The sequence below is a fragment of the Falco rusticolus genome, chromosome 2, assembly GCF_015220075.1.
Source record: "Falco rusticolus isolate bFalRus1 chromosome 2, bFalRus1.pri, whole genome shotgun sequence".
Taxonomy (NCBI): domain Eukaryota; kingdom Metazoa; phylum Chordata; class Aves; order Falconiformes; family Falconidae; genus Falco; species Falco rusticolus.
This window is the reverse complement of record NC_051188.1, coordinates 24116522-24142640: the sequence shown is the minus strand read 5'-3', so window position 1 is coordinate 24142640 and position 26119 is coordinate 24116522. Positions and strand designations below refer to the sequence as shown.

Sequence of the window (26119 nt, the reverse complement as noted above, 5' to 3'; positions counted from 1 at the left end):
ATCTGTAGACAGTTTTTTTCTGGACCTTCACTTTGTTATGCTAGAGTGAAAAAAATCTTTACTTATCCTGATTATGCATGCTAGTTTTTACACCAAAACCATCTATGGATTAAAAAACCGAAACAACCAACCAACCACTGTAATTCCTCTATAAACCACAGAAAATTAAACCCATACATATACCCTCCTCAGGCTTTCACATAATATTATTTCTAGCAATATTAAGCCACAAATCACAGTGAAGGCATTTGAAGTTACAGCCAATACGCTCCAAGCTTATTTGGTCATAACATTGTTTATTTACTACACTGATATGTAGAACAAGTCAATTTGTGCAGGCTGGCTTACAAGATTATATTAGTTACATGTAAAGGAACTTAAAAACTAATTTAAGGAATTATGGTAATCTAATTGCATATTGGCAAAAATGTAGATTAAAAAAAAAAGAATGTGATTTATCACATTATGGGTAACTACCATCCACCAGATCAGTTAATATATTGTGCTTCAAAAATGGCAAAAATCACCTACCTTTAGTAAAAGCACTCCAAAGTCTTTAGACCACTTTAATAGCTAAAGGGATGTGATGCAACAAAACTCAATACCAGACCTCAAGGAGGTGTCAGAGGTGACTTTACCTACCTTCCTAATCAAGTTGATTCTACCTACTCACTTTTGTATTCACTTATCTACAAATACCACGACAAGCACACCAAATTCATCTGTTCAAGACTTGTGTCTGACACAGAGGACAGGAGATTTCAGCTGTTACATCCTCACTGTGTGTTACTACAACATATTGTGAGTTTTTATGATTCTCAAAGACAAACTGTTCTTTAGACAGGCCTTTTATATCCTTTAGGTATCAACAGCTACTAAGTCATTGCTTCCCATCAGCTCAGTCTACTTATTCTGGGTATCCTTGGAGCTGTAGTCTATCATCCTGTTAGGATGACAGGAGGAGGAGTGGCACATACAATTTAGTTTAACCTTGCTGGTGTCTTCCATTATGAAAGCACAGGTTGAATCAATCTGCTGTTGAAACAGAATCACAGACGGGTTGAGGTTGGAAGGGAACTCTGGGGATCATCTGGTCTAACTTCCTGTACTCAAGCAGGGCCACCTATACAGCAGGCTTCCCAGAACCACATCCAGATGGCTTGTGAGATGTCTCCAAGGATGGAGACTCCACAACCACTCTGGACAACCTGTGTCAGTGCTCGGTCACTCTCATAGTAAAAAAGTCTTTCCTGATGGTCAGATGCAATTGACTATCCAAGTGCTTGCCTTGAGGCCTTTATGTAAATCAGACATTCCTCACTGTTTTTTAGTTTTATTGCTGTCCATAATGTCCTTGGTTTTCAATGCAGGTCAGTCTCTTAACATTCCTCCACAGCCTCATGATGCTTTTACACATCTGTTTTCACTCAATATTACACTTGTATCAGTCTCAACAGTTCTGTTACTAGTCCACATCCAGACTGAAGAGCTGAAGATTCATCAGCTATTCACATGCCCCTTGTAGACATTTTATTGTGATTAATGTATACTACCTTTTTATTATGCAGACTGCTGATATTTTAAAATGAATAATGAATGAGCTCATTCTGGTCTAACTCATCTTAGATTTTGTGACTGATGGTCTACTACTGTATATAAGGAATCAGTTATGGACTGTTACACTAAGATGACAATTGCTATGTAAAAAAGCAAAACATTTTCCTTCTAAGGCAGATTGGGACATAATCTGTTATTGTAACAGAATTTACATGTAATGCAAAGGAGAGTTTAAAACTGGTGTAAGGATAGCAACTACAACCAAAAGATTTATGTGTCTATTCTGAGAACATCGATTTGGAGTAGATGCTTCTGAAACAGAAATAAATGGATATTCCAGAGGCCTGAATATATTCAGTCAGTCATTTCAAAGACAGAGTGTTTAAAAATGTAAGACTTCTGAATTATTGTTATTATATTATTACTATCATTTCAGAAAAGAATTATGAGAAAACACAACAAGGCCATGTGACTGCAAAATAAGTAAATATGCTAAAGTAAGACCTGAAGCAGAGTTTAATACACAGTCAAGGTAACAATAAATAGGCAAAACATTTCACACAGGAGATTTTGGCTTCTTTTATTCCAGGCAAAGGATGTACATCAAGCTGATTTTTTTTCTGAACACTAAGAATTCTAAACATCAACACCTTTCGTGTCAGTTTTGTTGCCAAATTTACTTTGTTCCTAGGTGACTGCATTTTTCTTTTGTTCTGCAGGTCTTTTGGTGTTATTTCTTTTCTAGCAGGTAAAGAAAACTGTCTTATCACCAAGACAGTTCAGAAACAGAATGCAAATAAAATATCCTACTATATTAGATCAGAGACAGTCAAACTAACATCAGCCATTCTGTCTGATGATAATCAGAACTGATGACAGACAAGAAAATGGGGATAAGGGACCACACAGCAGACTATATTAATCTTTTTACTGATGCTACATCATTTTCAGGCTATCCACAGAAGGAATCTTCTCTCTGCTCAAATTTAACAGTTCTTCAACAGCTAGACAGACGTTTATACTGCTGACACTCAGCCTCAGCAAAAGAAATCTATCCCACTATTTTAAGCTGTTTGAATACATCTTTTCCAATGTTTGGAGCTCTGAGTCATCCAGGCAGTGTTATAAAATTAAATTCTGGACCACCAAAACTGTTTCATAACTGGGAATTCTAAAACTCTGTATTTATAATTTTGTACTTAGAATTATTCCACATTTCATCTAAAAACCCATTCAAGCACATTCAAAAGAAAGTTAAATATCTAGATTTTTATTTCACCTTAGACCCGTCAAATCTTCCAAGTGTTTCTAGCAGCTTTACAACTTGTATTCTTGTATCTTCTTCACAGAAGAAAATCCATGAGGAGTTCCTACCATAGGTAACAGAGAAGCTAACAAAAGAAATTAACATTTTACTAACAAAGTGGCTTATGAGCAGAATGATAGACTCAACCCACATTCCCCAAAAATACTTTGCAATCAATTATTTACTCAAACAGAAACTGAAACTTTTACTGCTTAGAATTACATATCAAAGGACTACAGTAAATGGATGAAGATACTGCCTCTGCTGCTATCTATTTATATAGCACCACTTATTCCAGAAAGAAAGGAATAGAGATACATAAAGAACGTCTGCTTAGAGATGTATAGTACTATAGGTCTAATAGCCACCTATGAATTCAGAAGTTTATAGACAGCAGTTTAAGTTACCTTCCCCTCTGTACCTTAACTTTCTACCAAGAAGCCCCACTGCTGGGCATCTAACACCATTGCAACAATCATGAAAATGCTTAATGACAGGTTCTCTCACAGCTGTTTTGATACTGATCATCCCCAACCTAAAAGCCTTATTAGCTTTTCCAGTACAATGAAACTACACAGACTGAAGGGACTCCCCTACCTTCCTCAAAGCCAACGCTAATCTCAAAGCAGGATATCAGACTCCTTCAGAAATGTCTCATACCTTATTTCTCTACAGCTCCCAGCTTAATTCTTCCAACACTTAACAAAAAAAAAAAGGCCTTATTAATTCATGACACACACAAAAAAAATCCCAGTCTTTACCTGTCTAGTTTCCTTTGCAGGGCTTTTACATTGATTAATTAAACAAATCATCTGAGGAGAGGGATAAGAAAATTAACACCCATAAACATCACATATTTCTTCCTCTACAGCACTGTCTACAGATAAAATTAGCAATGGAAATAAACAGCAGAAATTTAAGTCAGCAAAAATAATCTGAAAAGGGCAATAGGGTCATTTATATTTTAGGGAATGGTATTTGAGTAAAAACCAAAACAAAACACACCAAAACCCAACACCAAACCCACCATCTGAGAACTACTTATGCTAGAACATGTGATACCTTCTTCCTCTGTAGGTCATTTAATTACATGCTAGAAGCACCAGATGGTCACCAGGTGCTGAACTAGTTGTCTTTTTCCATCTGGGACAAGTCATTGTGCTGGCTTGGGCGGGATGGAGTTAATTTCCTCCACAGTAGCTGCTACGAGGCTATGTTTTGGATTTGTGCTGAAAACACTGTCGATAACACTGGGATGGTTTAGTTCCCGCTGAGCAGCGCTTACACAGCACCAAGGCCTTTTCTGCCTCTCACGCTGCCCCACCAGTGAGTGGGCTGGGGGTGCACAAGAGGTTGGGAGGGGACACAAGCGGGACAGCTGACCCCGACTGACTGAAGGGATATTCCATACCACATGACATCATGCTCAGCATATAAAGCTGGTGGAAGAGGGAACGAAGGAAGGGGATGTTCAGAGTGATGGTGTTTGTCTTCCCTAGTAGCCGTTATGTGTGATGGAGCCCGGCTTTCCTGGAGGTGACTGAGCACTTGCCTGCCAATGGGAGGCCGTGAATGGATTCTTTGTTTTGCTTTGCTTGTGCACACAGCTTTTGCTTTACCTATTAAACTGTCTTTATCTCAACCCATGAGTTTTTTCACTTTTATCCTCTGATTCTCTTCTTCATCCCACCGTGGGGATGAACGGGCAAGCATCTGCGTGGGGCTGAGTTGCTGGCTGGGGTTAAACCATGACAGTCATCTTCCTATAACACCACCTTTCCTCTGTGTCTTGCAACAGTATTTGATTATTCACTGCTTTCTGCTTACGATACTTAATCTGCTAAACTATAATAGCCAGAAAAACTCACGATCCATTCATCCCTTTAGTTTATAAAAGCATATGCTTGTTGCCTGCTCAACACTGAAAGCTGAGCAAGTCTTTGCCATTCAAGCAAGCAAACAAGATACAATCAGCTGGGAAAGACGCTTCCTAGCTGTTCCTTCTAAAACTTGCCAAACAAGTACAGAAAGGGCATCAAACACCCTCACGTTTTTACAAATGTATAGTACTCAATGCCTTGTGAAGACTGAAGGCTTTTCTCTCATGCTTTAGTGCTCGGCTAGAACTTCAGGAGATAAATACCTGGATTTACATGAAAGCAGGTGGATGAAGGGCAAGGAGAAAACACTAGAATGACCCCCACAAGAATTACTGCATCCTGTGAATACAGCACCTATAAGTTCACAAAAAGAATGATTTGTTCATCTAGCTATTGATGGACAAACAGAATTATTTTCAAGGCTAAGTATTTAAGTAAGGCCTGCAGAGAGTCTTAAGCAGACCTCACAGCATACACATTTGGAGTTCAGATTCCAAGGAGTCATTAGAGTTACTCTGACAAAGATCCAGTTTTGGGGCAATAATTTAAAAAAGGGGTTTCTTCTCAGCTTAAAGAACATGGTTACTGAGAAGAAATGCAGTGGGCCTTCTTGAGACAGTAAAGGTACTGCGTCATAAAACATCCATTGATGTCTTACAATTACATCTTCTGAAATGAACTATTTTGTCCAAGTTAACCTGTGCCCAAGAACTAAAAATTAAGAATTGTCATAACTATTGAAGCCTCCTTAAAAATGTTAACAACTAAAGAACTGAGGAAAGCCATTCTTCTGAGAGCAGTTTTCTGACAAGAATGCATCATTTATATCACAATTCTGAGCATCATCAGCTGCTGCAGAATGGGCTGATCTCCCTTCTTCTTCTGTCCGTTGAAAAAACTAAACAGTACAAGCCTCACAGCACTGATATACTTCTAAACTACTCCATGTCTTCATTCTGCCAAAAGTGGTAAGTGAAACAGCAGACACAAGGAAATTCATATCCCAGAACTCTCAAGATGGAAATCCTCTACTTATAATTCCTCTTCCAATTTCTGAAGAATTTTCTTCTGCTTTATCACACAAATGAGCATTTGTATTTTTGCTTTTGAGTTTTGCTATCTTGTAAGAGATGCATCTGTAAACCCTGTTACCAAGACATAAATAATTCAGAAGACGAACCACTAGGTCATTGAAACAGGAGCTAAGAAGGAAAAACAAAGATGATTGATAGTTGCAACATCATCTTCCAGTTTTTTCAATTTACTTTAATTCTCCTTTTGCTCCTTTTCACCGTTTACATGTATTTCAAAGATAGCTACTATACAAGCATATTTTCATGTTCCTACACACACAGAAAGCAATAGAAAGCAGACAGAAAAGCATCCTGTCCTGCAACCACTCTGATACAAAAATCTCAAAACAAAAGAAAAACATCCTCTGGAGTAACTCAAATTATATTAGCTAAGTTAAACCTCAAGAGGCTCCAGAGCCTCTGGCATCAATTTCAAATGCAAGTTTTAGGCAAATGATAGCCTGCAGCACCACGTAGCTTAAGGACTTTCTGAAACAAGAATCATTGCTTCCTGACAGCTTGCGACATACTACTGTGTAAATGCAGCCTGTCTTCCTTGGAACCATCTGCATAAGCTAAGAAGAAAACATATTTGAGATCACCTATCTTTTCTGAACATACTAAAATGAAAACTGGACATACAAGCTTCTAAAAAGATGTTGAAATCTACACTTTTTCACTAGAGAGGCATACCACCTCTTAGAAACACTGTATGCAACAAAAGACAGAAACCCCAAAGAGGTATTATTAAAGATTTTTTTTAAAACTATTTATCCACCTCATTCAGCCAAGTAATCTGAGAGGTCAAAAGTTCTAAAATACCTCACACCTTACACTGTGAGAAGTGGGGACCAAACAGGAAAATACACATTTCAAAATGGTATTTCTTTTGACTAGTTTACTTCCTTAATAATTTTAAAACCCACAATCATTTGAAGAAGGTAATTGTTCAGTTACGTTATATTATTGCGTTCTTTAATTTAAAATAGTTTTTTTTGATTTAATTAAATTTAACAGAAAATTGCTTTGGAAAACCAAAAAAAAAAAAAGAAGTAAAGAAAGAAAGAGAAAAGGTAACATTGCAACTCTCATTCAAAAACTTTACTTCTGAAAAAGAGAGATCTGAGTAATGAATATTTGAATATTTATATTCTTGGTTACAAAAAATTCTGCAAAAAAAACTGGCATTCATCACACTTACTCTCTCATTAATGGTAATATTGTCCATGCACCTTCATGCCCGTCCATCTGATGAATAAGCAGAACCGTAGGTAATTCCTTTAAGAAAAATTAAAATATTTCCATTAAACTTGCATTATATGTGCTTTTTTTCCTAAACTAAACCAACTAATCTTAAAAAGTATTACTCTGGAATGATTACTTAGTTCTTCACTGTTTTTAACCAGCAAGTAGCCCGGCAGAATAGATGATACAGGATGGTACAAAAATGACGTAATGCGCAATTTAGGGAAAGTGCTTCTCCCAGCCCGTAATTTCTTAACTCTCTATTAGATATAAAGCTAATACTCGCAAAGTTAAATGTTTTGTATAGGTCCTATGTAGTAAATTAAGCAACATATCATACTCCTTTATGGTATCATAAAATCCCATACTGTAAAGAAAGACTTATAAATAATGTAGCATATTCTACAAAGGCTTCCATTGGACAATCATGTTACACAGAGCTTATGTGAGAATTCTCACACTTTACTTTGCTGAGTTCAGCTTTAACCTATCACACTAACATCATGACAGAAACCCATGGGTTTATGCAAACGTGAAAATGAGGAGTTAGCATTTTTTCTTCCTGAAAAATCAAAGCAGCTTCCTACAAAGGAAAATATTTTCTAAAATTTCTTTAGTTTTTTGTTACTTGAAATGTCTTCAGTGTGGCAGATCCTGAAGTCTAGCAGACAAGCTATCATTCTGGGGTAGTTCCCAAGAAAACACCCTTCCAACATGGTCCTCTAATAAACCAAACTGCCTAATTTGTAATGCATGTAAAGAGTGTGTGAGAGAGATATATTCTGTACTACATAGGCAGTAGCACTGTTTGCGTGTGTGTGTGTGTGTGTGTGTGCATCAGGCAACAGGGAGGCCAGCAGTCAACTACTGGATACACTAAGTGCCTAAAGCTACTGAGAGGATCCACAACGTGTGCACATGTGTGTGTGTGTATGTGCAGGAGCACCAGCAACTGGAATGGAACTGTGAGCCATACAGCAAGCCTCACCTGCCCACATGCTGGCAACTGCGGAGACTGGGTATGCAAGACTAGCAACTGCGTAGATTGTCAAAGACCAGCTCTTGGAGGCATCCATACTGTAGAGATGTATATTTACATATACACATTCCCTGAAGAGGCTCTCATCCTGACCAGCCAGAAAAGTGAAACAATGTCAGGCCATTGAGCAGTTTGTGTTTGTGGGAGTGCTGTGGTTTCTGCATCAATCTACATCGATGACCATGCATATATGTACATATATTGTGTGCACGTGTGCTTACTGGGAACACCTGCTCAGCCCCGCTACTGGCTGGACCTGCAGCAGCCTTGCCTCTGTCAGGCTAGCAGATTCAGCAGCTCCAACGAAAAACCATCTTGATCTGTCAAGGTCCTAATTCCTTTCCATTTACACCATGCATATGCCAAACATTTCTCTTTGATGAATGCTTCTCATGAATATAAGTCAATTCCATTAACATAAAAGTCACATTTAAACAAAACAAACAAAAAATATTATTTAAGAAAAGCTGCAAGATAAAGTTCACACTGCTTGCTGACTCTGTTAAGTTTAAATCCTTTTTAAAGGCAGCTAAGCACAGCACCTAGAAATACATAAAACCTCCAAACTTAATATGCTAAAGAAAACATCTCTACCACTTTAAAGAGTAACTGTGTGTCTCAGGAGTGTATTAACCCTATCAAAAATAATTATCTACTGTTTTAAAAATATGTATGCTATTGTCAATGACCCAAATGAAAAAGAAACTATACCAAAATTCTAACTTAAAACAGCATATTCACCTGCACCTAAAATATCAGTGGTTCTGATTTATAGTTCTATTTCAAGCCAAATCTACCAGACATGTTTCTGTTTAGTTTCAATTTATTGCAAAACCAAGAAGTCCAGAGGTTTTTAGTGGAAGTGGCAAATCTTTGTAACAGTATGCTCAACATCTGGTATTTCACTAAAACGTAACCACAGTAAAACCATAAAAATGTTTGTTTATGGGATTGCAGATAGGAAGACAAAAGGGCAAACCACTGTCTTTACAAGAACATTCATTTTTACAAGCATACAAATCCTGCAGTTATGCTAGTATTTGTATGTGGCCACGTATTTCATGTACAAGAGGAGCCAGAGATAAAAGTAGTTAACATATTCAGTGTCTATATCATACTAAAGGCCAAAGTTGCAATCATTTTAGATAGAAACATTTGTCCATGCAAGAGATATGAAGTAAATTACAGAATCTAAGTAGCTGTACCAAATACCCAAGTATTTCCACTTTAACACAAAAAAATTCCAACTCTTCCCTTTGTGCAGATCAAAGGAGTAATGATAAGGAAAATACACTCTTTCTTAAGATAAATCTGATACTTTTGCAACATGTCTTTTCTTTTTGACATTCTCATAACCACGCTCTACCCAACTTCCTCTAAAACATGAAAATACATGCCCTGTAAATATCTTCCCTTCCACTCATCTCTAATAATGCATCAATTCCAATTTGATGTTTAAAACACGCTATACAGGTAAAACAGCCTCTTACAAAAATACAGGAGGATCTCTGTTGCTTTTCCTTTCTCATTTTATGTATTTTCACTCTGAACCTAGTGGAACGGGGCTACCCATTAATTTTATTTATCCTACCTTCAGTACAAGGACAGAAATAAGGCAAAATGTACCTGATGTCAGCTTTGGGGAGTGAAAGAGCACGTGCAGTCTAGCTTCCATGTATCTCATAAAACTCTCCTACAAATGCATCCCATACCTTGTTCTGTATTCACTGGTTATTTTATCTTGAAACTATTGTTTCCACAGTTACAGAGCCAATATGCTTTCATGCATATTAACCCTTCACATATGACACATGTCAAATTAAATCTAAATAGATTAATCACTTTTGAAGACCAAGAAACTACCACCTTCCGCACATTCACAACTCAGCTGACTAAAAGGCCAAAACGAAAAAATGTCATCACTTGTGATCTAGAAATATACTATAAGATATTTTTACCCCAAATACCACCTACTATATCAGCACAGTGAGAGCAGTAATACCTGCCACATTATAATTGCAAACTCTACACAAACAGAAAAACTACGTGTGAATAAAGGGGTTAGATCCACGTCTTCAAACAACTTCAGCACACCCTCGTGCATACCTTTAAAATCACTTAGTACTATTTATACAAGTACAAAAATGCTAGTGACATGCTCAATTTCACAACAAATCAACAGCAGAAATGAAATCAAACTCTGGTTCTTGAATCTAAACATTAAAAGTCCTCTTCATTAACACATGAACAACCTTGGGGAAACAGCATATTCAGTGAAGACAAAGATAATTCAGGATAAAAGAATTTTTAAGAAATAGAATTGCTAACCTGAAATGAATATCTGAAATCTTTTCATACTACATGCAACCTCATATTCATCTACCAAAGCCTCTATGAGAAATGCACAGTTTACAGAGAACAAACCTGTATGGTGTAAAGACAAAGGCTAAGGTTTCATAGACTACAAGGCCAAAATTGACCTCTGTAAGCACCCAGGAAGGCAGAGATCATCCCAAGATAAAACAGGATTTCCAGAGCCACAGCCAGGTCACATCCTCTAAGACCTGCCTTGCAGAGCTGCATTTGTTTTGTTTTCCTGCAGAATGGAGTCCACCAAATTTCATCGAAGCATAACTAAACCTTGCCCTAAGCATATGGTTTAGTGAGAACATGCGCTTAAGAACATAATTCAAACTGAATGTTGCTCACCACTATTTATTCTATGACCTATGTGACATAATATTGCAAGTACCACATATACACAGATGTGGAAATGCGGTAAAATGTAAAACATGACAATAATATGTTTATTATTGTATTACTGAATCACCTGATCACAGCAATCACCAAACTTATAAAACATTATAGAAAAATACAGTAGTGTATTGGAATCTGCTCTTAATAGGTCTAGTATATTGGTATCTGCAGGTGTCTTGCACATATCCCTGTGCTTTGTATAATAAACTGCCTAATGCAACCCAGGACTGGGAGACAGGAGTGGGGAATCTAAATCCTAGACACTGTTGTTGAATCACACAGCTCCCAAATTGGAAATATCTTCCTAGTTTTTGCTCTACATGCTCTACAAGCACTTAACGTTTTCCCTACTTTTTTATCTTCTTTTCAGAAATTAATCCTAAATTCAGAGCTAGTCTATCTATCTTCTTCTCAGCCCTCCCTTAGGAGGCTAAATAAGCCAAACTCTTCCTGTCATCTGACTACTCTGACAAAGTAAAGCTGTGGAATACACACTGAAGTCTCCCTACAGCTTTATTTTCATAAACATACCACTTCTGTAGACACCCTGAAGGATTTCTAAAATGACAAGAAGTAAGAGCAAGTCCCCTACGTCTACACCCAGTACGTCAATTTGCTAGGAATTGCCTGTCAAATACTACACTGTACACGACATCTTCTCCATATTCCAATGCTAAAATGTTGAAAACTACAATATACATTTCAAATATTTTCCATGTTTTAAAGACCTAAGTATCAATATTTGTCAGAGCATCAAGTCCAAGAATCCAGAGCCAAACATTATTTCAGTATATCCCTTGAAATAAAACCCACAAATGATTTAAAGTACTATTTTACAATACATCTGTAACAAAAGTACTTTGTTTCTGTTTAACAAGTCAGTTATTTGGGAGCTTCTCCAAGATGGTCATGACCTTTTCAACCTTCGCTCTATTTCTCCCTTTAAGTTGTTTTCATAGAATCATATAATAGTTTGGGTTGGAAGGGACCTTTAAAGTTCATCTAGTCCAACCCCCCTGCAATAAGCAGGGACATCTTCAACTAAATTAGGTTGCTCAGAGCCTCGTCCAACCTGACCTTGTGCGTTTCCAGGGATGGGGCATCTACCACCTCCCTGGCCAACCTGTTCCAGTGTTTCACCACCCTCGTCATAAAAAATGTCTTCCTTGCATCCAGCCTGAATCTACCCTCTTTAGCTTTAAAACCATTACCCCTTATACTATCACAACAGACCCTGCTAAAGTTTGTCCTCATCTTTGTTATACTATCACAACAGACCCTGCTAAAGTTTGTCCTCATCTTTGTTATAAGACCCCTTTAAGTACTGAAAGGCCACAGTAAGGTTTTAAAAAACCCCATGTTGGTTGCAAAGCATAATATCAAATAAAAAGGCATTTTGTAGTCCTTCTGCTCCTCAGGAAGCCTGAAGTAATAAAGTATAATCTGCTATTTTCCATTAGAGAGAATCTCTACTTCTGTTCTACCCTCAGATGCCTGGTGATCATTTTAAAGAAGAAACGAATTTTTGTAATCTAGTATGTGCAGTTTCAAAGGGTTCAGGCGAAGGCCACAGCAGTACCCTGCTTTCATAAACCAAGAGCAAGATGCTGTTAAGTCTGTCATCAAATGATCTTACATTAAAGAAAAGATGGTAACATTTACTCAATCATGTGGAGGTAGAAACTGCAACTTAAGAAAATTATTTGAAGTATTCCTGACTAACTTCAGATAAGAGGGAAAAAAAAAAAGAAAAAAAGAAAAGTTTTAATGAAGAGGAAGTAAATTCCTTTTTCCTACTGTACGTTATATTGAAATCCTCAGAACACAGCTTAGCTGCCAGAAAATAGACTTGAATGTATAACCAAAGCACTGACTCCTCTGTGCTTGCACACTAGATTCAACAACTCTTTGCCTGGGAAAATAGCTACAGTACATATTTGTAAGTGAAGGGAATTTTTAAGGCAGTTAGCTGGTACAATAATCCTTATGCAATAACTTATTTAATCATCGAAAAGAAGTCTTTCTACTACAATGTATTTCTGTCTCAAAAACCTGTAATTATCACTGATGTAACTTTTTCAAGTAGGAAAAATGCTGATAGCCACTCATTTTTTATTTTACTGGGTTTTTCTTCAACAATGGTGGAAGTAAATTTCAGCATGCATATTACAGTGTTACCAATGTTAACTTGCTGCCTAGCCTTCCCGCAATTAGAAAATCAGTAAAAGGTCCAGTTATCGAGAAAGAATTCATCTGTTGTCAGTAATAATCAGTGTTAATTTGGTTTGAATTATGTTTATGTGACACCACAGATTTTCCTCAGCCACTAGGTACAAACAACTGTCCTGCAGCAAAGTGCAAAGCAGACTTACGTGCTTATGTTTTCCGTTATCAGGAGCACTAAATGTGTCAACATCAACACAATTGCTTCCAATCTTGTAGATGAAAACCTGACTAGATCATGATTCCAGATGACCAGGACATGAGAAAACTCAAACTACTATGTTGAAAATATACATATTTTTTCAAAATATACATTCATCAACAAATGAATAACGCACCCCCCAATTAGTCAAAAAGCATAAACCACATCTAATTTCATCTCTTTTACTCTAGACTGGGCTACATGTTTCAAAGATCAAAATGAAGTCCAGAATCTTTGATTAGTGCTTGCTGATAGAGTTGTCAACTCCTGACTTTTCAAACCGAACAATATAAAAAAATAATTCCATTCTTGTAATTATGGAGATGTGAATAACATTCAGTTGTATCAATTCATTTCAAAATTATTATCATAAATCTTAATACCTACAAAAAAAGACTTGATTATTAAATAAATTTCAAATCTAACCACAAGATTGAGACCTAGACCAAAAGCAGCTCCTACTGCTTCCTAACACAACCTCATATATTCAGTCTAGGTTAGTCCATTTTTGTGCGTTTTTTCCTACTCACCACATTATCTTGAATCACGAGTGCACACATTTTGTTCCTTTGGGATGAAACTAAACCAAAGGATGTGCTGCAACTGCTAATGGACGTCCAGTCCATAGAACCAGGTCAGAACTAGTCCAAAGTAAAACTCTGAAACATTATGGAACATGAGCACTAGCACCTCAGCAACTGCACTGCTCTACACGTTTGCTCCTATTGCACTGCACTACTTGATAATGTAGAAACAGTCCAGATAAGCAGTATGGCACAGCTGCTGCTTTTCAGTTAACCAGGATTTAATAAAATAGTAATAAAAGTTACATGGAGTTTAAGTCAGTCTAATATTTAGTTTAAGCAGCAGTCTGAAATTTGAAAACTAAGACTTTAAATTTGCTAATTAAAAAGTTACAATTTTCATTCAGTAAAAGAATACTTAATCAATATAAGAGTTCTCACCAATTTACTCTGCATTTAATTTTCTTTTTCCTCCCCTAGAATTCACTATCTTCCCTGTTCTGTTCTTTTGAGAGTTAGTGATCACCCACATCCTGAAGCAAGTCTTATTTTGTAACAAAACAAAAAAGATGTGGAAAAATCTGGAAAATTTTTGAGTGCTTATTATAATAAATGATTCCAGAGATAGGCATAATGAGCCAATAGTCTAGAATGACAGCAATATATTGCAGTAAAGTGCCATTTGTTTGCTTATCACTTGTGTGGATAAAAAGCAGTGAGGAACACTGTCTTCACAGGTCCCAGTTCACAAGAATTCCTAATAAAAGCAATCATACAGAAGACAGAGATGTGGCATACAATACCAGCTATTATTCTTGAAAGTAGGTATTAATGGTGAACCATAATAATTATGCTGCCAACTGATATGAATAACATCATTTAGAACGTTTAAGATAGGACTTTATTACTGTGTCTGATAATAGTGTGCAAAGTGAGTTTTTACTTAAAAGCATAATCTTCCTCAGTCAGAACAAACACATAAAAACATTTCAACAACGAAATTAAGCCATATATGGGGTTCCCTTGATTCTTTTCTTATTAGCAAGCTGTCCTTTCAAAATCTATTAAGTCTTTTCTAACATTGGATGGTTTGTAAATTCCACGTGTCATACACACAAATGGACGACGGTTTACTTCTGTCTTGTGCTCTTCTCTCCCTTTAATCTATGGAAAAAATATAAGCTATTAACATTCAACTTTTTATAGCAATATCTATGGAAATTCTTAGCCTCACAAAGTTTTAAGTGTTTTCATTTCTTAGTAGATTTTTATATTCACAGACAAATAAGCCTGGAGCATCTTTCACTGACAGCAAGTTCAAGGCAGTCACCTCCCTAGTTAATGTGATACATGGGGCAGCAGGTCCCTCCCACCCTTAAAGTGGTGTAAAAGTAAACCTAAAACACATTTTTTCTAACTAAGGAAGAAAGGAAGAAGAGAAGCATCCAGAACAGCAGAGCAGAAAGAAGCTTCCACAAGGCAATAAATATGGTAGATGTGTTTCAAGTATTAGTATAAATGCTCAGGATAACTTACAAGAGCAAAGAAACCTGTCAACAGGTATGGGTTTTAAGGGTTTAAATCTGATGATTTAGTAATTCTAGTCCCACATATACTTGAGAGCAGTGAATATGGCACTCTATTCAAAGATGGCTGAGAATTTTAACATAGCAGACAGCAGCCACAGTGGAAGAGGAAACTTTAAACCAATCTCTTATTCTTTACTATAAAGATAAACCTTAGTGAAATTGTCTTGTTCAAATCCTATTATGTATGCAGAGACTGCTGCAGAAGAGACTGAGAGGCACCTTCGCCTAAAGCACTTTAAACTTCCCAATTTCATGTATATATTTTGCAGTGAGATAAGAAGTCATCACTGTGAGGTGACAGATCCTAGTTTCTACAGAAATGTGGTTACCAGATATTTGACTGGGAAAAGCAGATATATAAAAACAGTATATGATGTGTGAGGGAGGGCTGAGAGGAGCCCATTCATCACTACTAAAACATTTAAAAGATCTTATTAGTGCAGAATTATCCAACTTCTACAAATTCCTTCAAATGTACTGAATATCTATTATGGGAAGATGATCATATTCACCTTCCAGCATTACAATGTAGGTAACTTTCACAGTTTTAATAGTCAATGGGCTAGACATCAATTTTGCTATTAATAGCCTAGTAATTATCAGAAAGATTCTGGTACCTTTGCAGAATGAGAAGGAAGGGCATATCAGAAAGTCAGAGACCAAACAAAAGAAAAAGGTAAGAGAACAGCTCAAAGAAAGTAAAGACAAAAAAAAGTCCTGCAAGATAACCCTGAAGAGATTCAAGACAACTCTGAAATACATTTTCAAAACTAAATAGTAATTTTGTACACTTTTCATGAAACACATTCAAAAGGTTTGATTTTCAGAACTTAGAGGCACCTCACCCTTCAACATATCCGAGTTGAGAAGCATCTCAGAAGCTGAGCACCCAAATAGTGAGGTCCCAAAATAAGCAGGCAACATTTTAAAATGCAAATCCTAAAATAAATTAAGCATTATGAAGACAAACTATGGACTTAAGAGGAAAAAAAAATTACCCAAGAACATGTTGATATCAGAAAAAGTATCACTTGTTAGCTTACATACATCAGAAAACAAACAAATGCCGATGTTAATACCGATAAGGAAGGGGAAATGTGAGCTTCATACACTAACCACTTAAATGCACACACCTACTACAAGGCAAGGCTTTTTTATACTGCAAGCTCTACTCACATAATAAAAGTGAAGTTTTATGGACAGATTTGTAAAATAAGCATAAATATGAACGTTTTGGATGATGTTACAAATAGAAGTCAGACAAAAGCAAAAGGGAAGAGAAGAAAGGTTGGATAAAATCAAGGTCCAATGAAATTTAGAGGAATCTGAAATTGAGGGCATCTGAAATACTACATTAATCCATCACTTTGTCTTCTGTCTTTTTAACAAGAAACACAAATTATACAAGGCATAAATATGCATGTTTTGGAGAAAATTCAACTAATATGGCAATATTTAGGTGTTCATCTTTTAAATGCAAAATATTGTTTAAAGTGGAGGGCAGGGGGAAGAAAAGGACAAAGAAATCTTGTTTCCAGAACTTTTTCTTCATAAACCAGAGATTATACAGGGCTTTTAGTAGTTACTGGTACTGCCGTCTCACTCAAGCAATACAGACAGAAAAAAGCATCACAAAACAACACATACTGGGTACTGTGATACTTCAAAATTTTTGGACAAGGATTTGTGTGGTTTCAGAACACCACCAGTAACAGCTGGAACTTCTTCCTTCCTCTCTTTCACAGCAGTACCATGTTCCCCAATACTCAATTATTTTTGAGTCCATGAGGGACTCCCTGCAGGGACTTCACTTCTTTTGAGAAAGTAAGAGTGCCAGATGCTCCAGATACCCCACAAGCACCTCTGCCCTCACCACAGAGAAATGCAGGACTTGTCATCTCAACAAGATACCTTCACACAGTCTATTGCCAGTCACGTGCCAGATTCATCATTTTGCTGTGGCAGAGTCCTGCTGATCAATCAAAGACTAGTAAGACCTGGGCCAAGTACAGTGGTGTACAAGATTAGTATCACAGATGTCATGCCAGTTTCTTCCCCAAAGCTCTGGTATAGACTGGCATCCAATGTTTGTTCTACAAAGAGGGAAAAACAATGGAAAGCTAATAGAGAAAGTATGCTAAAGAGCCTAATAAAAGATAATAAATAAAGATAATAAAAAAATAATAAAGAGATAAATTTTTACATCTTAAGGAATAAACATTTTAAGAACTATGGTGAGAAGCACATTTAATGAGGCTACAGGATTTATTTGACATGACTAAATCCTTGCAGAAGAAAACTGTTGCTAAGAAGAAAACAGATGGCACACTAAAATTTTACAAAGAAAAAAAACCACTAGATCTAATAACACTGTGAAATAAAATAATTTCAAGTTACGCATAAAACATCCCTGTTCTAACTGAAAAAACAGGGTAGATCTTGATATTGTGGAAAACCTGCCATAAAGATTAACTGTTGTAGACATGGAAATGGAGGGGCAGGACAGAATGTAGCTCAATGCTTCCCTTAAATATCATCAGGTAAACCGTGTTAAAACTGCAAGATCTAAAATGAATCACCTGATCAGTGTCAGCTGGAAAACAGCTTCCATGTCATGGGAAGCTATTATAGGAGGGAGAAGAGGAAATAGGGTTTTCAGACTAGAATCTATAATTTGAGCAAGTAATCTGGAAGTTGAGGCAACAGATATATTATGGATTGCACTGCATTTATGGTAGTAGTTTTGAAAGGTCTCAAGCAAATTACGTCTATGAATATTTTGTCTGAATATACAGATCAGTTTAAAGACAACCCAGATGCAGTGAATGAGCAATCCTTCCACTAAATTTTATAACCACAACATTATGAAAATGCATGTGAGCATTGCAGTAAGGGAACAGTTCAGACCTACTCCAGGAACCGTTGGGAATTTTTAGCTGTAGAGCTTGTTGTTGATCAGGAAGAGGAATGTATGCCTATTCATTCGTGAAATACATCTAACATGGAATAAAGTAAGGAAAGAACTACTACAGGCCAAGAAAAACCTAGATATATTTTCAGAGTTGTTTCCATTGTAGCCTGATAGTATTTAAAAAATCTCTTTCAGGTGAGATACAGATGTCAGAATTCATTGCGGGAATAGTACCAAACAACAACAGAGGAATACTTAAACAGGCTTTTGGACAACAGAACTTCAGCTAGCTTCACTCCAGCGTCTGAAATGATATGTGGAAGCAGAGCTAGGAAGAACTTCAGAGAACATTAGTTCACCCAGAACAGGAATGCATGTCCCACTGGCAAATTAGGAAAAAAAAGATACAGTTTACAAATTCCCTGAAAGTAGTCTCTCACAGATGGCCAAAACATGAGCAGGAACAATTTGGAGAGAGATCATTTCAGATAGGAATATGGTGATGGCTTAACATATACACATTAAAATTCAAGCAAACTAATTATACTTCTTTTTCCCTCTCCATCACTTTAACAAGAGATCTTCCATATTATTGAAATAGCGCAGTGTTGCCATCAGTACAGCCTAGGCAATTAAAAGTAACAGATTTTTAAAGCACACATGCCATGCTCAACAATTGGCACTTTGGCAACAGATATTGTGGCCATGAATCTAATGACATAATAAGATAAAGCTGAGATAGGCACCAGAGGCTTTCAACCTTACAGTAGCTAGATACTGAGTTACAGCCAATGTATGTTGGAAGAGAAAAATAGAACCTTCTGTAGGCATGATTCTGTAAGATAACAAAAGGGACTGAACTTCTGAGGCACAGACTACTGGCATCATTTTCGCTCCTGCTGTGCTTCAGGAAACAGGATTTTTCAAAATTGTTTTAAATAAACAAGAATATAACTATAGGATGCTCCTAACATTTGTCACCTATTTTCATGCTAGCCAAACTGGAAACTGGGAGACTGACGAAGAAACAATATTATGAACATTTAATGAAGATGTTAACTAAATCAAGTATTTAATTCAAGCTACATAATATGGAGATTTTCTATGTACAGTTCCACACTTTTGATTGTATTTGTTTCTTTTAAATTGATGTCAATAATCACTACAGTAATAGTCCTCAAACTCACAAATAAGCAATATTCCCCTTTATATGAAGGGATAATTTAAATCTATGAAACTTCTATGAGAAGGCAAAAAATACGGGATTTTGCTCAAAACAAACAAAAAATACTGCAAATCATAGTTTACAACACTTCTATAAAACAGAGGTCATAGTTCACATCATTTATTATTCATACAGAAATATGTGATGCTAATTTTCGTTTTCCAATACTCCATGGTACCAGTCTTAAAATCTTATTCTTACATTCTTGGTTTATTGTTGTTTCTAGTTTTTTAAACTCTAATCAACAGTACTAATCTGCTGTATTTCTTCTGGTTAATATACATAGCATACCATTTAATTTCTAGGTTTTTCAGGAAAAATAAGTTTCCTGAACATAATGAACTGACTGAGGGTATTTGATATAAGAACCCTCAAAGACAAAACAAGCAAACAAAAAAACCCCACAGGCATTTACTCTACCAGACCAGTTTCCATAAAGAAATACACAGACTTTTGCCTTCAAAACAATGTCACCATCCAGGCAACTGAACAGCATTAAGTGCATCTAACAGTATTTCAGCTAAAATATATCAGTTTTCAAAACCTGAATTTTACCTGTTTTCTAGTCTTAAACATAACAACCAAAAAGTAATCCTGGTTTTAAAATTTTTTAAGATGACAGAAAGGGAACAGACCCAAATATTATCATTTCACACTCTTGACAACTTCCTTATTCTTATCTGGTGTTTCCCTAGGAACGCCTAGTTTACAGAGCTTCTTAAATGCTCAGAAATGTCAGAAAATTAAGGAAATTGGTAAAAATCTTAAGGAATTATCTTCATTGCTATGTTCTAACTTAAGCATTTTGGTTACTTTTCAATAAATAGCTGTGGAATATGCTTTTAAGTATGAAAGCAATACCAACGTCTGCTGGTGACTGGAACTACAGATGAGTTTCACATGATGGAAGTGTTTTAAATACACAGTGAAAGAAAATACATTGACAAATTACTTGTAAAGATTAATGTAAAATACGTATGGATGATTTAATCAATTTTAAAGCAACAAATCTACCAGCTGGCTTCCACTTCTCATTTTAAAACAGCAAAAAGTAGTAACTAATGAATTTTTATGGACTAAACATCTATTGTCTGGTCCTGTGACAACAGGCAAGTGAACCTGATGATTCAGTTGATCCAGTCCTTTGTTTCTACACAGCAGTTGTCCTTTAAAACACAAGGATTTAACTTCCTTTGCTGAGAGTAATTGTTACATATGTATTCTTTTTAATGAAAAATGTCAACTTCAACTGTTGATGTGTAGGATTGCAGAGATCTTCTCTCCCTTCTGCAATAATTAGCATTATTGGGTCATGCCTCACAGTGGCCTACAGTGGCACCATGAGTTAACAAAAACAATCAAGACCTACCAAGTACATGCTGGCTATGCTCATTTTTTTTCCTACACATTGATGGCTTTCCCCTTCTCCCATATTTCAGGTTTGAGATTTTTGGTGTGATGTATTTCCAGCCTGCCTCTCTAAGATTCCATGAATGCTGTTTAACAGGTACCTCTTAATACTGAAAAAGCATCACCATTTCAGCATTCCCATAAAGGAATCTCCTTAATTAGACAATAAACTTTTTTAAAAGCCAGTTCAGTTTGCTCAAAGCAGAAGTATTTACAGATACAATTATTTGATTACAAAAAGGATTCTAGCTCTCTCCCATAAAACATGCCTAAATTTCTGCCTCACTGAAACTATTTATACTTCCACTTACTGTTCTTTTCATCATCATATTCTGCAACATTACAGAATCAACGAAAATCCTTGTTTTTAACAACTGAAGCCGTAATCCTCTTTGTATACACTGTATCTGAACATTTGTCTCAATCCCAAAGAGGACTCAGAAAGAGCAGAACTCTGCAGAACAAAGGCTGTTCACATGAACTGATTTCATTAAGGGATTAAAAATTGCATTTAGAATGGATTTAATTACAGCAGGTCTGATAAGCTTGGATAAATGAAGCCTGAAACATCCAGGAATCTGATTTAAGCACTCCAGGGATAAGATACATAAGACAATTTAAATCAGACTTCTTCTGCCTCTACAACAAAGAACATGGAATTGAAAAATAGGTCAAATAACCTCACAGCAAGCTATTTCATATCAGGTGATGTGTGTGCTTCTTACTTTTGTTTTATTTTTATTAAAGACAAAGAAAATAAAGCACTGTTTATGTTTATGTCCACTTAAATTTCAATGTAAGTTTCTTAAAAACCTCTTCCCTCTAGGCTAATACAAGTAAAATTTCTATTAGTGTCAGGTTAAAGTCAGACTTATACAACATGCAGCTCCCAGGCCAGCATGGCCCACCACCAGGTGAGAGGGTTCAGTCTACAGCGGGGTGGCAGAGGAACAAGGAGTAGTTAGGGAACACCACAGAGGGAGCCAATGCTGATGTGGGCAAGAGAAATGTGGAAGACTATTGCTGTAGGAAGTACGGAATCCTGTGTTAGGATTTTCATGTTCACACACGCTGCTACTCTATTGCCACAATGCTACAGTTGTGCAATGAAATTCTGACAAAATCTAAATTACAGCACCTACATTGGCTCTAACAAAATACTCACCTAAAATTATTCAATTACTTAAATGAGTATGTTTTCCATTTCATAAAGAAAATATTTTTTTTTAAAAAAGCACACTACAGTCATATTGGAAAACTGTATTTTTCAAAGTCTGTCTTGTTAACACTTTTGCATCAAATGCCATCCAAACAAAAACAGCCGTTATACGAAAAGGTAGAAAGTTCAAATTAAAATTATTTAGTGATATATCACAGCATACAATCAGTAAATACCCAGTGGAACAGTTTTTTTTATAAGCACACAGAAGACAATCACCAAAAGGAATAAAATAGATTTGAAAAAAGGCATAATGGAAAATGGTATTTTTAGTAAAATGCAGTAAAAACATACATAACAAGGTGCAATCTATTTAATCTAAACATACCTTTCCAAGATCTGCAGCCTGATTTAAAATATCTCTTTTTAGATCTTCTGCTCTCTTGGAATGAAAAGAATTACTTTGACTCTGGATGATAAATACAATTTCTTTTAATTCTGTGAACCAGAAAATAAGAAGATTTAAAGACAAAAGAAGTTATTTTCAGTTTTGCTCCCAAGCTAGTAAGAACCCAGGTGTGTGGAGAGGGGAATCTATTACATAGCAAACTATTTCTTTAGTTATATAAACATTTCATGAAATAGTAAGAAGGCATAATTTAACATACAAAAAAACCCCAAAGCAGTCCTTTTAAGAATAAACGTATAAAAAGCATGACATGACTAGGAGATTTGCAGCAGATCTTATGGACACCATTAACAGTAGCCATATTCATGAAGTTGCTTTTTCTCCAATACACCAGCACTCCTTATTACCAGAGTTAAAAGGTGTCAGTCACAGTGTAGCATCTCCCCTCACTGGGCAATGCATGAACATGACTCAGAAAAGATGATTCCTCAACAAAGAGCTTAAAACCCTAACCAAAACCAAACATCAGATGGAGAAAACCACACATGAGAATGATGAGGTAATACTCTTCTATCTAATACAACAGCATCAACATTTCACATGTGGCTTCACAGTGTTTAAAGGCACCAATGTTAAGAAGTTTCAATGGGAGAGGAGACTGAGAATTTTAAATGAAAATAATGAAGTAGCTTTGCAAACAACTTAAGGACAGAGAAAAATGCTTACTAAAAATACAAGTAGCAAGCAGATAGCCAAATTTTCTCTATGATAGTAGATGGAATAATCCCTCAACACTTTGAAAGCTAAGAAAAACAGGCAGGTATGATCTCATCCAAAAGCAGAACACAGCAGAGGACAACAGAGGATGAGAAGGTGAAAGGCAGAGGACAGACACCCTCTCCAAAATTCTCACCAAGTTTGACCTATGCTGTATAACCCAACCAAGACTATAACTAAGTACCAATCAACGTGTAAGATGAGGAGAACCACACAATATCATGGTTTCTGTTTGTTTGGCCCCAAAAGGCTGAACTTTACAGATACTATGCAGAAAGTATGCAGATGAGGAAATTCAGAATATAACAACTTCAGAGATCAAAGTCAATAACCGACAATTACTGCATAAGGAACAAGAAGTTAGTAATGCTGTTGTCCAGTGTTCAAAGAGGCAGGCAGAGGACTTGTGGGGATGGGGGAGGGATTGAGAACTGCATTTAAATTCTGTCACTCAAGGTGATGCTCAGATCAAGCGTAAGAGATAACAGATGCCAGTTAATTCAACAAGGAGACAGCACTGAAAAGGCTGCTGAGTTAATGTTTACAGATGACATCACTCCAAGACAAGACAGTACCAAAAGGAAAGAAATTAAAGTCCCATGGGATCTGTAGATCTGTACACAGAATGTCAAAAAATGTAGAAAAGGAACAAAGTACGCACCAAAAAATTATATAGGTAACAAAAAAGACATAGGAGTCAAAATTCAGAAAAGCAAAGCAAAGCTTCAAGACCACCACTGGCAGCAACATTATGCAAGCTGACAGAGAAAATGAAGATATAAAACCTCTAAGAGAACTTTCTAAGAACACTTTCTGGTATTCCACTGAAACCAAACTTCCAATGAGACACAGGAGATATCAAATGGGAGACAGTCCAAGATGAAAGTTCAGTATAGAAATGGAGAGTCACGGCTGACAAAGCTGCCAGATTTTACTACAAGCAATGCCTGTGAAGACAAACATGCCAAGGTCAAAGCACCTTAGGAAGGTACTTGGGAAGTACATGAAGCTTCTTATCAGGCAGCAGAGTATTTCAATACTTTTAATCTGCAGTTCCACTGCAGTATAAAGTTTAACATCACAAAATATTTACTTTTAAAGTGTACATTCTTACATAGTAGACGAAGTCAACCTAAAAGATCCCAGCGTCACATCAAGATCTTGACCACTAGGTTAAGAATGCGAACTTGACAAAGAGTAGAATGAATGAAGAACAGTGGAACAAAGATGGAGAATAAATGTCCACAGAAGGAAAGTAGTAGTCACAAGGAAAAAGACTAAAACTGAGCATATGAAGAAGAACTGCAAGAAAACCTGTGGCAACAAAAAGAGAATTAACCTCAAAATCTTTACTAAGATTAGAAGTTTACCATGACAAGATTTAAGGATCGATTACATTCCTTTGTTTCTCTGAACTGTTATCTGTTTAATTTAGACCTATGATAGCTCAAAAAAGCTGCAGTTAAATGTTTTTCTGCTTTTCCCCTAATATCCTTTTCCCTGAATTTATTAGCTTATTCACCAAGCCAAACTCTGAAAATGTCAAATTGTGAGAGGTTTCTGGTGATAAAGTTGCAGAGATGGCATAAGCACTGACATAGGTATTAGTTTTGATTTCACATTTTTCCCACGCAGCATTCCTTCAAGCTCTGACCAACCAAATTGCTTAACAAAAAATGCACAATAAAAACTTCTGATAAGCAGCTATTTCTATCTAGCAGGATATTTGCTAGTTTTCCTGTGCAAAAATTAAATTAGTGCAACAATTAAAATTACACTTCATTGGTGTTTGTGAGAGTCAAAGGGCTAAATCTACACACACGACAGTAAAAATATCCCTAGAGAGGAAAAGCAAAATATACATTGCTCTATATAATTACTAGTTTAGTACCAGTACATTTACAGATATGCAAGCATCTGAATTACACTCAGTTTCGTTTATGGTACATTTAGCAACAGCTGTGATATCCCACAGTAGAATACTTTCTATGAGTAATCTAACACCTACTTTGGTGTTACTGCTTTAATCCAATGGAAATAGTTTCCTCTGCTATAGGCGCTTTAAAATAGTTTACAAAAAGAAATATTCAGTGTATTAAAATGTCAACAGAAAATAGGTATAATTTTAAACACCTAAATTGTTTCTGAAGTTGAGAAATAGTCAACCAGGCAAGACAAATAATGGAGTCTTATGGAAGATTAATACCCAAAAGAGCTACTGATACGTGGATACTTTATTCCTCTTGTTGTTTTCTTTTCTCTTTTACTTCCCCAAGACGTTTACATACCTGGAAAATATCTTCAACAAACTCAAATGCTCACTGATTGGAAAGATACTGCAAGTTCACATTAAAAAAATAATAATTGGGAAACAGGAATGCTGACACTTCCTGAGCTCACAACCATGGCTCACTGCTAGACAGAATAGAATCTTTACCAACTTTTAGCAAGCCACGAACAGGAACAAGTGTTTTAGCAAGTATACAATGACCCTATGCAAAATACTCCTCCTTCGGAATTATCACTAAATCAGTTCAAAAGATGGTAATGGGGAAATACTGCTATTTCGAAGGTAAGCATTGCAGTATAATAAGCAGCTCGAATAAAGTACCTGTATGGTTGGTTTTTTGGTGGGTGTTTTTTTTTTGTTTGGGGTTTTTTTTTGTTGTTGTTTGGTTTTTTTTCCCAAAGTTTAGTTACCACAAAAAGTTGGTTTAGTCAACACAGTACTGCAATTTTAAACATTGGGGGAGGGGGAGCTTCTAGAAGAACACATGATGATAATGTGGCTGGCCTGGCTGCCTGCCTTTCTTTACTACCCTTAAAGCATTCA

General features: G+C 36.3%; 1 protein-coding gene across 3 annotated transcripts in view; it reads right to left on the bottom strand.

Moving 5' to 3' along the window:
- B3GLCT (beta 3-glucosyltransferase) overlaps window positions 1-26119 on the bottom strand; it is a 69641-nt gene that overhangs the window by 27893 nt on the left and 15629 nt on the right. For all 3 annotated transcript variants that reach the window (XM_037377032.1, XM_037377033.1, XM_037377035.1), the window contains 3 exons: window positions 22489-22598; window positions 7018-7094; window positions 2837-2948 (listed from right to left, as the gene is read on the bottom strand). In XM_037377032.1, the coding sequence (XP_037232929.1) occupies window positions 2837-2948; window positions 7018-7094; window positions 22489-22598 (299 nt within the window). The remainder of the gene's footprint in view (window positions 1-2836; window positions 2949-7017; window positions 7095-22488; window positions 22599-26119) is intronic.